This window comes from Opisthocomus hoazin, chromosome 2, assembly GCF_030867145.1.
Source record: "Opisthocomus hoazin isolate bOpiHoa1 chromosome 2, bOpiHoa1.hap1, whole genome shotgun sequence".
NCBI lineage: Eukaryota > Metazoa > Chordata > Aves > Opisthocomiformes > Opisthocomidae > Opisthocomus > Opisthocomus hoazin.
The window spans coordinates 61,367,271-61,383,375 of record NC_134415.1 but is presented as its reverse complement, the minus strand read 5'-3'; the positions used below and the strand labels follow the sequence as shown (position 1 = coordinate 61,383,375).

At 50.2% G+C, this 16,105-nt stretch overlaps 1 protein-coding gene across 8 annotated transcripts in view; it reads right to left on the bottom strand.

Moving 5' to 3' along the window:
- ARID1B (AT-rich interaction domain 1B) overlaps positions 1-14,276 on the bottom strand; it is a 330,840-nt gene extending 316,564 nt beyond the window's left edge. For 5 of the 8 annotated variants that reach the window (XM_075413849.1, XM_075413851.1, XM_075413852.1 and 2 more), the window contains exon 1: positions 12,422-14,030. In XM_075413849.1, the coding sequence (XP_075269964.1) occupies positions 12,422-13,993 (1,572 nt within the window). In that variant the 5' untranslated portion in view covers positions 13,994-14,030. Of the gene's footprint in view, positions 1-12,421 lie in introns of all 8 variants that reach the window. The other 3 variants (XM_075413854.1, XM_075413856.1, XM_075413855.1) reach the window with 2 other exon arrangements.
- Between the last annotated feature and the right edge of the window lie 1,829 nt (positions 14,277-16,105).

Here is a 16,105-nt window from a genome sequence, read left to right as displayed (position 1 = left end):
ATCGAACTTGGATCTTCTAAAGAATGAATCTGATTTTAAAATAATATTCTCTGCTTATTCCTAAGTATTAATCTAAAAATGACAGGCAAAACATGCTACTGAATGCTCAGTATCACATAAAACATTTGGAACAAACCCCTAAGAACAAAAAAAAAAGTCATGTTCATTGCCTTCTTCGGTCTACAACAGGATATACAACCCCACTTCTGCAGAGAAAAACTACATTTCTACCTATTCCTGGCACCCTGGCTAAGACAACTTCCTTGAGCAAGACAGACAACCATATGCGAGTTCCAACGACTTCAAGATAGTAAAACTGTCATCAGAAATCATAATTATTTGAACCTTCTGTTATGATGCCACAACCAGCTGCAGTCTAGCAAAAAGCATCTACTTTCTTCCTCCATCTCTTCAATGAAGACAACCCCAAGCAAAGAAAAACCTTAAACTGAATTTTAAAAAGTAGGAGTAGAGAGAAGGAACAAAAGGGGTAAGTCAGACCCAGCTTTTTCAAACCTAAAAGACAAGTAACTATCACAGGTAAATCTGAGATTCTTTTAAGGGACAAGAATTGTTGCCAATAAGCATCCTAGGTCATCTTAGCGGCAAAGCAACAAAATTTGGAGACTACCATGCAAGAAGAAATTGGCCTTTGCTGTTCTTTGAATTCCTAAGGTACTTTCCTAGAACAACAGAACCTTAATTAACTTTTTAAACAGGCTTCATTCACCATCTGAGCAAGCTACATTCCCCCAAAGAAAATACGACACAGTAGAATAACAACCAGCCATTGCTGGCAGCCTGCTTCTCTCTACATCCCCAACCTTCTGAGGAAAACTAAAAGGAAAAGAAATCTATTAAATGAAATATCAGGTACTACAAAATCGCATAGACTGCATCTAGCACATTACATCCACTACTTAATATAGTCAATTACACGCAAAGTGTTTCCTCTCCTCAGTTCCTGTCCTTTCTGCACTTTCCACATACATAGCAACACCACATTTCCATTTTAATGCTGACATCTTTTCAAATATCTTTTGGGCAAATATAGAAAGAGAGATTTTTAATTACAGCTGCCATGCCAGGTAAAAAGTAAAGAAACTGTGCATGTCAACATTTACATTCCAGCTTGGTTTTGTCTCCTTTGTTTCCTTCTTTCCTCCTCTTTTCTCTAAGTCTGCCATTACCTGGACGATCAGCATTAGAGGAACCTTAAAAACAAACCAGCACCATCACCCACAGATATCTACTAGCGTGATTCCTCCTATTAGACTGCCAAGAAGTCTTGCCTGGATTTGGGGGCTTGCTTAGTTGATTTTTTTGGTGGCTTTTTTTTTTTTTTTAAATGCAACTTTCCCTCCAGTCCGTAGAAGAGCCTACGCAGGAAGCTGCCCAGCAAATGCACTTTCCCCTGCTGTCACTCTTTTGTGCACAGATTCCTTGGAGGACAGAGTGGAGCAAACGCAAGTCACAGGGAGGGATGGGTACCCGGGTCACTCAAAAGCTATTTTCTCCCTGGATATATGGTCACACTACCCACCCTCACGCAACTGTAAAACGGCAAAAGACAATAAGCATGGCTTCTCCATCACTCCAATGATTTGGAAAGCAAGAAGGCCATGAATTTGGAGATAACATTTACAGAGGAAAAAGTAGTATCACAAGACAAAGGATCAAAAGAAAGATGACAACATTTGGATAAAAGAAAGTAATGTAACTTTGGGAAGGAAAGTAGTGAGACAGCAGCAAATAATCCACAAATAAATCTCTCACTTCCTGCAGGAGAAAATGCAGGACAGGCCTTGAGCAACACTATCCCACAACAGAGCTGACAAATAATAGTGTTCGTGTCTCCAGAAAAAGGAGAGGAACGCATCGGCTGTTCTGCCAGCCACACTCGAGCAAAACAACAGCTCACTCAGGCCCTCCCCGACCTTCCTTCTAATAACAGTGCACGTTGTTATTATTATTACTATTATTACTTAAATGAGTTGTGAAGAACTAAAAAGGAGGAATGGAAGGCTATGCAAAGTCTTCCTGGGGCAGGCAATCCCTCTCCGATGCTTGGTCAAAGTGCTGCATTTGGCAAGCTCCGCATGAACAACCGAACCCCTACGTGCTACCCCAATATACGAGACAACCAACCCACGTACCTAAACCTAAAACTGACTGAGGGTCTCAAATCACCCAGAAAATGTTCTGATCATCACCAGCATTCACACATAAAACTCTCAACAGCTTAAGCTGTGGTCACCCTAGCTAACTCTCAAAAAAAAAAAAAAAAAAAAATCTTTATTTTCAAACGCTGGCAACTACGCCAACATCTTGAGCACTTCAAGAAAACTGTTCTAAAACACAAGACAGTTCGCTACGGACGCTGCCCGATCAGCCCCTCCTTTTTAAAGCAAGAGCTCAATTAAGTCGTGAGCCCTTCTTCTGAATGATTTTATACAGGCCATTTTTTTCGTTGTGGTTGGATCTCAGTTAGTGTAATTGCTATTTATATCAAAACATTAAAAGGTCTGGTTATGGGGTTTATTAGAAAAGCAAAATGTGTTTTTAATACTTAAAAAGAACCACAACAAAATACTTTGTAGCACTATTTTCCCCTGTATTTGCATACCACGTGTTCGACAACAACAAAAAGAGTACTTTACAAATTCAAAATCCCAAAAACGTCACTGAAGTAGCAGTTCCTCAGCTTGTTAGCAGCAAAAACTACTTTTGTGCCAGGCTGGGGGGCACTATGACAAGTGATGTGTGCTAGCTACACAGCTTAAAAGTGAAATATATGTATATATACTGTAAACAAAAACACAACACACAAGAGAAAGAAACGCAATCTCTCTTTATTAGGAGGAATACAATTTTAAATGTCAAAAAGCGTCACTTTCGGAACACCTCCGGACACGCTGTCGGCAGGGGAAGGGCAGCCAGGTGACAGGCCCTGGGAGGTGGCTGTCGCTGGGCGAACCAAGGTCCGGCCCAGGTCAGGCACGACCGGGCCGCGTCACTCCCCGGGAGCGAGCAGGAGCACCCGGCGAAGCCCGGCCCCGCGCCACCCGCCCGCGAGGCGGGCCGGGCCCCGGGCCCTCCCGCCGCGGCGGTGAGGGACGGCGCGGCCCTGGCCCGCTGCCCGACCAGCGGGACCGCCGAGCGGCAAGGGGCGGCTGCTGGCAGCGCCGAGGGCGAAAATATTTTGGTCACGTGACGCCGCGGAAGGGCCCGCGCTCGCGTCGCGCGCGACGCTTCCACGGGCGCCACCAGCGCCGCGGCGGCCCCGGCCCCGGCGCCCGGCCCGCTCCCCTCCTCCCTTCCCCGGGGAAGCCCCGCTCGCCGGCCCGCCCCTCCCGCCACCGAGCGCGGCTGCAGCTCTGAAACAAACTGCGGGAAACGGGACGCAGCCGGCCAGCAGCTACCTACGCGTTCCTGGCACTGTTCGCCACCGCTAAGCGCAGGGCACCCAGAAGTTCTCTGCCTTGCAGAAGTCCACGTTTCTGCTTATAGGAAGGAAGCACTTTCAAATACAAGTCAGACTGCCAAGTAAAATTATTTTGCTATTGCTGGTACACAACTAAAGCAGCCTCAAACGTACCTACCTGTATTTTTCCAGAAACACTTCCTTAAATAGCCTCTATCTATGACCATCTGTAAATATCTTAAAACAGCAACAGCTCTAAAGAACATAACTCATTTTTCTTGACTTGGGAACTTCAAGCAACTAAGAAACACTGCATTTAAAAAAAAAAAATCGCAAAAGCGCAATTATTTTCCATAAATCATGCCTGAAAGTAAGACATCAATACTACCATTTCATCTACACAGAATATCCAAAATATTCACAACATAAATTGTTACACAAAAAAAAAATACAGAACTCCACATATTCCACCCAAATCAAAGGCTGCAAATAAACCAGCATATTCCTTTGATGCTGTCAAAACAAACCTCCTTATCTTTATTTTTAACTTTAAAAGAATAAAATTTAAGAACTACAAATCCTGTCCTTGTGCTTTCAAAAGAAATTTTCAGAGCTGATGTTTCAGTATCTTGCTTACAAACAAGTAAGTCTGACAAGCTAACCAAACAGCATGATCAGTGTCGGGAACACCGAGTCTCAGATCCCATCCAAACAAACAGAGAGAGGACAGCACAGTGCTGGGTATCTTCACGCGCAGCAAGTACTTAGGCTGCCTATTTATTCTCCATGACACTGTAATTAAAACTGCACATCCAACTCAAATAATTAAACATGGCAAATACTAACCTTATTTTAACACAGGGAAACTGAGGTACCCGACAGTGAAACCAGCTACCTTTAGATCACGCAGCCCGCAGAGGGCTATCCAGAATTCCTGCACCAATCCTCTACTAATACCATTTTCCTGAAGTCACACACTTTACTTACCATGACTGAAGTCACTTCTTGTGTAAAGAAGGCACTATTCCACTTCAGTCAATCTGTGAATTAAACCATGTCCACACTGGCAACAGCACACGTGACTACCATCATGTTTTAAAACAGCATCACTCCTTTTGGGATTTTCTGAACCAATTCTCTTTCTTCACTCAAACAAACAAAAACCAACCTTGCTCAAACTTCAGGTCCTTCTCTGAAAGCCAGCTGTACCAGGGATGGTGCAACAGCAAGACAGCCCTCCCTTAAAACGTGACCAAAACACGCGGAACTATCTACCTTGCGAAAAACTCAGCCGTTTATCTTCACCTGCAAACCCCGCAGGAGAGGCTACTTATTAAATGCTGTTATTTTGCCAGTGCAGATACACTACCACCCCAATGGTAAGCTAAATACAAAGGGGTTTGCCACAACAGCTATTAGTCAACAATGCAATTAATTCCCTGATCCCAACGATGTAGCTACAGCAACAGAGCTTCACAGTGAACCTGGCCACATGGTCTTTAAAGGGAAAATAAATTGATTCAGTAACTTGGCAGAATCAAAACCATTTTGTAACTAATACAGGTAAAAAATTACTAACACCCAACAGAAACCCCTGTTACTGAAGACTTACTGAGTAAATGGATACCTAAAAAAAATACAAAACAAAGCTCTTAAGGAAAAAAAAAAAAACCAGAGTGCAACAGTTTAAAGTAGAAGCTTACAAGACCCTATCAGCAACACAACTAACACTACACCCTAAAAAAGGGGGGGGGAGTCATCTATTAAGAGTTTTTCCCATTTTCATGACCATCCTTTTTTAGCAACATGCTAAAGAAAACAGTTCACAAACAAAAATCCCATGTACATCCAATTTCTTAAAAAAAAAAACAAACCCAACACACACAAACAAACAAACAAACAACCTAGCAGAAATTTCCTTCCCCACCCCACAATGGTCAGAAAGAGACTGATGGGGGTGTCGGGGGAGACCAGTGACACAGCCCTACAAGACGCAAGTGTCAGAGGGCCCATCACTGAGATGGACCTCTTCAAAAACACTTATCAGATGACAAACCTTACTTCAGTATCTTTTCAAGTCTGAGATGGCTATGAAACAGGGGGAAGACAAGGCATAGCAATGAATTCTTAAATGCAAAACACCATTTGGCAATTGGGCAAGTTCAGGTGCAAAAGATCAGCTAACTAATAGTTCTTGAAATTGGAGAAAGGAAACTAATAAATAGATTACATACTTCTACACATGCTCAGTCCTTCTGATATCGTTACTAAACCCACCATGACTCAAATGCAAGAAGTAATATGCAAGTAGATCAAACACTGATAGCTCTATAATGAAAGCAATTCCTTACACACACTGCAGAACCATCCAACTCTGTTTTACATCTACAAATTGGCCACTACCCATTCAGGAATTCAGCAGCCTCACGACTTGGTTTGGTAGTTTATAAGGAAATTAACGCTTCCACTATACATCGAATATAAATGCAAGATATATCAACACCCTTTCAAATCATACCTACTGAAAAATTTTACAGAGTTTTCACATTGGATTTAACAAACATAAATTAAACTTTTTTGTAATAGCATGAGGATAATGGTCTTAGGTTACACAATTTTCTAAATAGTTGCAGTTGCCTTCGGATGAAGCAAGCTACCTATAAAGGGAATACAAAGTTTGCTAACAGGTACTTTATATTTGCAAAGAACAACTCCCATATGAAAAGCAATCTTTAAGCAAGGCACAACAGTTGTGATTTCTGCATCAAAATGGTTCACTGTAAAAATCAAGACAGTTTATCTGCCAGATAAAACAACTGGCCTTGGTGGTAAGGACGCCTGTGCATGCACTCCCGCACCCCCCCAGCATGTACTTGTGCTCTGTACATCGTATTCATCAGAGGGCAAGTTCTGTAACACCAGCTAAGCTCCTGGGCACTTGCTCAACTCCATTTTCCTCAGAGTATAATTTCTGTAAGAAATCTGGTGACTTTATATAGCTGACATTGAGTACGTAATGATGAAACAGTGCAAGGAACGCTTGAATTTTAGATGATGGTGCCCTTAGTTTAAGGTGACTATATTGACACAGCAGACAAATCCCTCGTTTCGCTCAGTCATTCGTCTTCTCGGTTGTCTGAATAGATGCCTGCAACGCTTAAATTCTCCCACAACAGAGCGTGTTCACAGTAAGACTGGATTTATTCAAAAGCTCAAGTTATGTCACCAAGACCCTATTTATTTCTAAGAGACCTCTATTTTCAGCTGTGCCAAGGCATGCCTGCCTGAAGGAAGGTGTACGCTACATGCCCCCGTTTCCCCACCCTGTACAGCACGAAGAACTGTCTCTCACTCCAGTGGCAAGGCACACTAGAAAGACAGTGTAAAGATCAAACACACTTGGAACATTGTTACTGAGAAAATAAAGGTAGCTAAAAGTAATCCTCTACAAATTAGCCATCTGCTGTCCCCAAAACGCACCGTTCACAAATTACACAGCTATCTTGGGACACATTCATCCCTCGGGATTCCTCCACTGCAGTGGAACACCACCCTGGATGGGTTTGGCCCTTTTGGAGCGGACATGTTCCTCGTGGATCACTGGATGCCACACGCTCAGAACTGGAAGTACAACAGAAATCCTCCAGCCCACCCGCGACACAACCACTGCAGCCCTGTGCCAGCACATCAGCATTTGTGTGTAAAACCAAGCATGAACGGGTACGACTGGGTAACAGAGGAATTCAAAAAGCAACCTTACGATCTGAAAGGCAAAACATACATCAGATGTACAGAAACCTTTCAGGTTTACTAAACAATAATATTTAAATTTATTAACAAGTCAGGATTCTTTAAAATAAATTTTACTCTAATACGATTGGCTCCACCAGATTTTCATGTATTACCTTTACCTGCTTCTCTCAGCACCAAGCAGTACAAAACCAACACTGCTTAGCACCACTCTTCTATTGCTAGTTTTCAAAACAAATTTGAAAACCACTAAGGTATACTTTTAATTTAAGTTTAATTAAAGTCCTCATTCAATCCTACCAAAACATGTATTTAGCACTATGTAAATAGCCCCAAAATCGAAAGAAAAAAGTTTTTTTCCAAAGTACTTTAATAATTACAATTCTAACATGTATTCCAGTAAGTTAGCCTACCACAAACACATGCTACTGAAATTCTGCAGCCTTGAGCATGCATGTGCAGCGAGTGTGGCAACACTACTTTACATATCCACAGAGAATCTCCAAAGCCTCCTGATAAATGGCACATTTTGAAAAAAGTACTGAAATGTAACTAGTTGGGACACGGGTACAATCTTACGGACACAAGCATAAATAAACTACTGTCATTCTCACATCAGCAATGAGAATTTCAGTATACCTATGATAAACTAATCGAGGTGCAAAAGTAGGAAAAAGAAAGACCTATCAGTAGCTATTCAAACTTGTTTTCATTGCTTGAATTTCATCTAGTTTTAACTAAGATACTGTTTCAGAATGAAATAGCATCACCCAACAGACCGTGCTTAGTAATTTCAAAAATTTTGTTACCTACGTAACAAGAAAATTTGGCAATGGATTAAATGCCTTAGTTTTCATCCACAGAGACTTTAATCAGAATGCCAAAGAGACAGCAATCGACTGCTTAGTTGTAGAATCCTGACACGACAGGGGCAGTAATACAGTAGGCAGGTTTGCATCTTTCTTTCTTTATTGCATCTTGTACACAGGGTCCTGCTGTTCAACACGTAGGCATAAGCGCTACTACAGAAACCAATAACTGAACACCAAACCACAAAGTGTCAAATATACGGTCGTAATGCATATATAGATGCTACTAACTGAGAATATTGCTATTTGCTACTTCCAAATAGAAGCTATGTGAATACTAAACTGTTTATTTGAAAATGCACAGGGAAAAATGTATTTTATTCTCCCATTGAGACATCAAGCATCTATTCCCCACACTAACAGCTGTTTAATGGCCTTCAGGCACGGGACATGATCCTCCAGCCCTGGCTTAGCCAGAACTCCCAGTACTGGCAATCTATTTGGCATACACAGAGCTGCAGAATCGGGCATATTCCGAGTTTCCCCCCTGCAAAACAAACGGCTGATAAACACACAAACTAAGAGCAGCTCGACAGATCTTTTTCCTAACGCGTGCTATATGCCCTACGCTACGCGGGTACTCCTGAAAAGACCCAGGTTCTCTCTTTGTGTGTAGGTGTACGTAAATCTCACACATGTGCACAAAGCAGAAGGATGTGTATAAAGCACACACACAGAGGCCAGCTAATGCGTTAAGCTGCTGCAGTGCACATCAGAAGTGAAGAATAAAAGGAGCCTGAGGACTCTAAATATCTGTACACTGCCAAGGAATTAATCAATAATCAAAACAGCTGAATGACGAGGTACTGTACTAGCATCACATAACTCCTCCACAATCAGATCGATGTATCCACGTGAGCAATATCCATCTGCTTTGAAAACGTGTGCTTCTTCAGAAACGACAGGCCTCTTTTTTGAGCTTACATCTCTTCTCACAATTGGGTAAGGCAATCAAATGAAATGGAAGCAGAATTTTCTTAAATAATTTAACAGGCTGGACAAACAGAGAAGTCAATTCAGAGTGGGACGCCACAGTTCTGCATATTACAAAAATCACCCATGCTGAAGCAAGAATTTCCTGAACAAGTATCACAGATGCTGCAGCTTACTGAGGGTCCCCTTCCTCAGTTCGCAGCACAATAGTTTCTTACAGGCATGGGGGCCAATCATCATCTGCTTTGCAAAGACACATGACGAGTGAGTATATTCTAATGTGTGTATACACATATATAGAGTGTACACACAGATGATTATTAAGAAAAATAAAGAGAAGCCTTCTGTTCAAACGCTGGACTGAACAGTCTGGTTTTCTCTTTCAAAAAGCAATCAATTTCTCTACTTAATGATACAGCATGCCTGGAGATTGGCACATGGGAATTAAAAACAAAAAACAATGGAAAAAATAATTGTGCTCTGTAAGCTAATGGTAAATGTTCATTTTTTTAATTTGACATAACCTATTTTATACATTAAAAATATTAATTTAAAGTCTAAAAAAATATCTTCTCTCAATCACTTACTGGTTAGATGGAAAAACCATAATACAAAGAACACTGATGACTTGCCTTTCTGACAATTATTTTGAGGGAAAAAAAAAAAGTAGTAATAATAAAAACCCCAAAGAAACTGTGCCCTTGCCAGAATATTCTTTCTAAGCTGCATCCTACTTCTTACGGGGGAAAAAAAAAAAAAAAAAGAAAAATCTGTGAAAGAGGATGTAAACCCGTAAATGTAAGGAAGTGTTTCTAAGGGTCATACTGAGGACATAATGAATTTACTCTCACTCCTCCAATAAAAATAAAATACTTCAAACAGTTTCTTCCGTGAAGAAATAGTACTCCGATGACGATTTTCCTAGCTTTTAAAGCCATAAATTCTGAACTACCTGTGTTCAAAAGCAAGCAGAGAATGCAAATATATTTAAATTTGTTATGAAAGGTTATGCATATGAGGCCTCATTACCTTACGGCTTCCAGTGACCCTTTTATCACTGCAAATTAAAACAGGTAAAAATTAACACTCACAAAAAAATAACTCATTTCCCTGGAAGCCGCATAAAGGAAATGGAATAAAAACTAGAAACGTGACAGGAGTGGTCTGTTGGAAACAGAAAACACACACAGAGCCAGTCCATCCAGGGCTTCTATTATTATCTTGTCAGGATTAACACACCGTTCACAACATTAAGCGACGTTTTCTCCAGGTTCTGTTCCTTACTTTACGTGAAGGTCCAGCCGTTTGAGGACCCCAAAAGCGTAACACCTGCATTTGTTCTTGCCACTCCTCGCTGTGAAAAGCTATTAAAAGATTTAACAGTGCTTAATAGAAAGATCTTGTCGAAGGGAAAAGAAACCCATAAAATCGTAACGCACTACTCCATTTAACAGAATCCACTTTCCTACTGAGAATTCAAGCCCGGCCTCACAGCGGCGGAGAGGAACGACGACGAGCCCAGCAACTCCCGGTGCTTCTCCGAGCGCTCACACAGCGCCTCGAAAGCAGAGGCGCCGTTCCCCCCCCCCCCGAAATCTCGGGACTCGCTTGGGAGGCGAAGCCAACGCGGCCGCTGACAGCACGGCTCGGTCTCCCCTTCTGGGCACCCCACGCGGCGGCCTCCTCCCGCCGGCGGCGGGCACCCAGCGCGCCCCGGCTCCTTTCGGCGGGTCCGGCGCCGAGCTGGTGGGAACGCAACGGGACCAGGGGACGCATTAAACCTTTTTTGTTGTCGTTGCTGTCGCTGCTCTTGCTTTCGAACCTAGCCCCCCGCGCGACATCGGCGAGCCGCGGCGTTACACAACGTCCTCGGAGGCGCGAGCGCGGCTCGGGACCCGGACTCCCCCGCCCGCGCGCCGTCGTTACACGGTGCCCCCCGACCGCCTCCCGTCAGCGCGGAAATGAAAACCCGAGCAAATAAATAAATATACCGACGCCCGGGGCGGGGGGGGGTTGGGGGGTGTAAAAAAAAAAAGCCACCCCAGCACCCCCGCGCCGTGTAACGACGCCGCAGGAGGGCGGGCCGGGAGGGGGGCGATGCCCCCGGCTTCTCGCGGCGCCCGCGCGCCCCTGGCCGCCCCGCGCGCCGGGCGGGCGCTGTGTTGCGGCGGGGGCTTTCTGTGGCGGCGCCGCTCCGCGCCTCTATTTACATCAGCGGCGCGAGGTGCCCAATGGCGAGCGGGGAGCCAATCAGATGGCAGATTAGATGTCAACTCGGAGGCAGCTGTCTGGAGACGGTTGCAGCCGGTTTACCTCCACAATTCAAATTCCGAACCTGGCGGAGGAGACCCGGCCGCTCCTCGGCACCGGCCGCCCGCCGCCGGACGGCCTACCCGGCTCCGCGCGCCGCGCCCGCCCCGGAACGGCGCTGCGCCACGGCCCGCCGCCCCGCCATCACCGCGCCTCGCTATCGATCCATCGATCGGCCGGCCGGCGGAGTCACCGGGCCGGGGCGGGGGGGGGGGGGGCAGGGTGCCCGCGCCCCTTTCCCGACGCCAAGGACTTCTCGTTCTTTTTTTTTCTTATTTTTCTTTCCCCCACGTGTTTTTTTTTCCCCCCTCCCGCCCCCCCCCCCCCCCCCGGTTTGGATTTCCGCGTGTCCGGGGAGAGCCGCGCGGCGATGCGCGCGCGCACCCACGCCGCGCGCGTGCTGCCGGCGGGCCAGTCCCCCGCTAAGGTCACCGGACCGAGGCACGCCGCGCGGGGACCGAGGCGCGGGCACAGACACACGCGCGCACGCACGCACGCCCCGCACGCGCGCTCGCCCCGCAGGAAAAAGGCGGGCGGGCCCGGCCCCCGCGCCCCGCGGATCCCGCTGCGGGAACTCCGCCGCTGACCAAACTCATTCGCGAGGAGCGCGCCGCGGCGCAGCTCGCTCTGTGCGGACACAACCGGCCGGCGAAACGGGAGAGGAGGAAGGGAACGGGGCGGGGGGGGGGAGGGAAAAAAAACCCGCCCCGTGGAAGATAATGGACGTTATCCCGCGGGAGCCCCCCGGGCCCGACACTCCGGTGACCAAACCCACCCCCACCCCCCGCTCCAAGCCGCCCGGGCCCCGCGCCCCGCCGCCGCCGCGCCGAGGCGGAGGGACGGGAAGACGAACCGGGTCCGGGAACGGCCCGATCCCGGCAGCGAGAGCCGCGCTCCGATGCCTCCGGCCCCGGCGGGGCCGCGCATTGTGCGCGGCTCGGCGGTGCGACGGGGAGCAGAAGTGGCCCGGAGGAAGAGAAAAACAAAAAAAATAAAAAAAAAAAAAAAAGAAAGAAAGAAAGAAAGCAAGCAAAAAAGGAGAGGGGGCTGGGGGGGGGAGTGAAAGAAAGTGAATCGCGAGGAAACTGAGACCCCGACCGGCGCGGAGCCGCCGCCACCCGAGCGCGGGGGTTACCTGCGTCCTGCTGATGGCCTGCCCGGTGCTCCCGGGGCTCATCGCCGGGTGATTCCTTTGTTGCGCCGCTGCCCAGGCCGGGTTCGCCGCTCCGTACTGGGCGCCCATGTCCTTGCCCATGCCCATGCCCGCCGCTGCCTGCTGGCTTCCCGGGGCGGCCGCCGCTGCCTGGGGCTGGGGCTGCGGCGGCGGCGGGGCGCTGGGGCTGCTGTAGTCGGGGTAGCTGCTGCCGTAGCTCCGCATCATGGGGCTGGGGGACGTGAGCAGCTGGTTGAGGGTCGGGGTGGCCCCGGACGGGTGCTGGTTCTGCCCGGAGAACCGCGAGAAGCCGCCGGCCGCCGCCGCCGCGCCGGCAGCAGCCTTGCCGAGGCCGGCCCCGCCGCCGGGGCCCATCATCATGCCGCCGCCCGGCTGCCGCGGGGAGCTCAGCACCCCGTAGCCCGCCGCGGAGCCCCCGTAGCCGCCGCCGCCTGCCCCGGCGGCCGCCGCCGCCGCCGCCGCCGCCGCCGCCACGGCTCCCGCGCCGCCGCCGCCGCCCGCGCCGCCGCCGCCGCCGGGGCCGCGGCCGTAGCCCGGGTAGTGGTTGTACTGGCTGTTGGGGTAACCTTCGTGGGAGTTTTGCAGGGGGTCCATGCTGTTGGGGGCCGCCGTGGGGTGCATTATCCCCATCCCGGGGCTTTGTTGTCCGCCATGTTGATCAAAGCAAGGCCCGGCGCGGCTCGCCGTAGCGCTGCTGGCAGGGGCAGGGGCAGCGTTGCCATAATAGCTATTGAACTCCGAGACACCCACCGCGGAGGGGCCGCCGCCGCCTCCCCCGCTCCCGCCGCCGCCGCCGCCGCCGCCGAGGCCGCCGCCGCCGCTCCCAGCGCTCGGGGGCGGCTGCTGGGGCTGCTGCTGTCCGCCCAGGGGTCCCAAGCCGGGGTGGTCGTAGCGGCCGCCGATGGGCTCGCCCATCTTGCCGGGCATCTCCTCCTCGTCGGCGCCTTTATTCAGCATTTGCTGCGGCTGCTGGGGGGGCTCGGCCTGAGCGCCCAAAACACTGTCTTTTCCTCCATGTTGCTGCTGCTCCATGTCTGCACTGGGCTGAGCAGCGCCGCCACCGCCACCGCCGTTGTTGTTGCTGCCGCTGCCGCCGCCGCCGCCGCCGCCGCCGAGGCTGCTGTTGTTATTCTGCACGGGATGGTGCTGAGGCGGCGGCTGCTGCGGCGGCGGCGGGAATTGATTTAGCTGCTGCTGTAGTGCATGGTGGTGGTGGTGCGGGTGGTGGGCACGGTGGTGGTGGGCATGGTGATGCGGGTGGTGGGCATGGTGGTGGTGGTGGTGGGGCGGCGCGGCGGGGTGATCGCCTCCGACGCTCTTCAGCTTGTGGTTGGGGAGCAGCCCCGTCTCCATGGCCGAGCCCGGGTTGGAGGAGGAGGAGGAGGAGGAGGAAGAAGAAGGAGACGAAGAAGACGAAGATAACGCCGAGGAGCTTCCACCTTCCTTCAGAGCCGGCTCCGAGGAGGAGCCGCCGCCGGCGTTGTTGTTGTTGTTGTTACCGGCGGCAGCGGCGGGAGCCGCGTTATTGGCCATGCTCGGCGGCTCGCTGTGGCGGTGCGGGAGAGGGTGATCTACATTATTCAGGCTGCCGCCGGCCGGGCTCCCCTCGCCGACCCCCAGCGCGGCGCCCGGCCCGGGAGCCCCCGCGGCGGCGGCCCCGGCCCCCCCCGGGCCCCGCTCCGGGCCCAGGCCGCCCGGCAGGCTCGGGGCTTTGCCCTTGCTGTTGTTCGCACCCGCCGGAGCCGCTGCGACTTGCGCGGCCATGATCATCGCAACATTGCGAGTCCGGAGAAATTAGTACCGATAACAGTAACTACCAAAAGAAAAAGAAAAATTTTAAAAAAGATAAAAAAAAACACAACCCCCACCTTAAAAAGGGGGGGGGCGAGCCGGGGTGGGTGGGGGCAGGGAGAGGGGCAGAAAGAGAAGCGGCCGGGGAAGAGACTCGGCTGAGCCAAGAGAATCCCCCGCGGCCCGCCCCGCGCCGCAGCGCTCCCCCTCCCCGGGCCCGCCAGGGGGGCCAGCGGCGCTCCGGACGCCTCACGGCCCGAGCCCCTTCCCGCTGCGGGGCTTCATGTTGGAAGTTTTTTTGTTCGGGTTTAAATGAAACTTTTTTTTTTTTCCCCCTCCTTCCCTGCCTCCCTCCCTCCCTCCCTCCCGCCTTTCCTCTCTAACCCGGATATGGGTAGACACACGGCAGCCGGAGCCGCGCTGGCCCAGCATGGCATGAGCGAGCGAGCGGGCCGGCGCCGGCAGCCATCGCCCCCTCCGCCCCGGCCGCTCCTTCCGCGCACCCGCAAAACGCGGACTGGACTCCGCGCGGCCCCGGCTCCCGCTCCCCGCCGCCGCCAGCGGCCCAGCGGGCGGGGGGGGGGGGGGGGGGTGGTGCGCGGCGCGGCCCCCTCGGCTCCCCCTGCCCGCCGCCGGGTCCCACGCGTGTGCGCGCCGCGGGGGAGGGGAGGCATCGGGCCGGGGCTGCTGCGGGGCGAAGGGGCGAGGCGGGCCCCCCCCCGCGGCCGGGGGCGAGGGGGCGGTGGCGGGCGCCGTGCCCGGGGCCGGGCGGGATGGGGGGGGCGGCCCGCTGCCCCCCGGCCCCGTGCTCGGACGCCGCCTCGTTGTGTTCCGAGCGCCGGGAAACGTTCGCTGTGCCACGGAAAAAGAAGACTCTTGTTTTTCTCCCCCCCCCCCCCGAAGGTTTATGTTGTGTGTGCGGTCGTTTGTAGAATTTAACCTAAAATTCTGCAGCGGCAGCATCGCGGCAGTTGTCCACGTTGTCCAGCTGCCTCCGAATCCTAACGGTCATTTGCGCTGATGATGCTTTTACACAGATCGAGAAGAGTTGATGAAGGAGAGCGAGACGTTTTCGGCCTCGTGATTGTTTCCCCCAACAATGTAGTTTCCAGTACGCACCAGACACTGGTGAAAATGTAGTAAGGCAAGACCCGAAATACGTCATCCGAGTAACTCTTGCTCCAAATGGAAAGCTGCTGACCTACATTTTCAAACCATCCTTCAGAATGGTTCGGAGGGGTTTTTTATAACAGTCTTAATATGAATGATACCCTGGGATAAGAAAAGGTAATCGTCACGCGCTACGTTCAACTAACGAAAGCATTTGGGAGATCGAATACTTGGCTATGAATGTAGCAAACTGGGGTATCAGCGAACGTTTTCAACATAGTAAGGGTCTAGACCACACTTTTAAATGAATATGCGCTCTGTTAAAGGCAAGAACGTTTTCAAATTTCAAAATGGATAAATAGGAGCTTCAGTAACAGTAGCAGAGAAAAACGCAGCGTATCGGGAAAGATGCTGTCATAAGTAGGTAGGCTTTTCTGAATCCGCTGTGAAAACATTAGCGAGCAGCAGCTTCATGCTACAATGTTGAATTACAGGCAAAGATTATTGATAAATGTATGAACAGTGTGATTCCAGTGTCTGTTAATTTTAGTTCAGTCTGAAAAGTCAAGAGATATTCTGATTTCCAGTATGGACTTAGTTTTGAAGAGTCTCAGCGCTCGTCAAGTACATCTTGCTAATGCTTCTGTTACAATTGCATTTTTCTCTCTTTTTTTTTTTGGTACTCTGTGAGCGCAAAGATGTTATACGGCTAGCAGGAGAACACAGAGCGGGAAAAAAAATGGT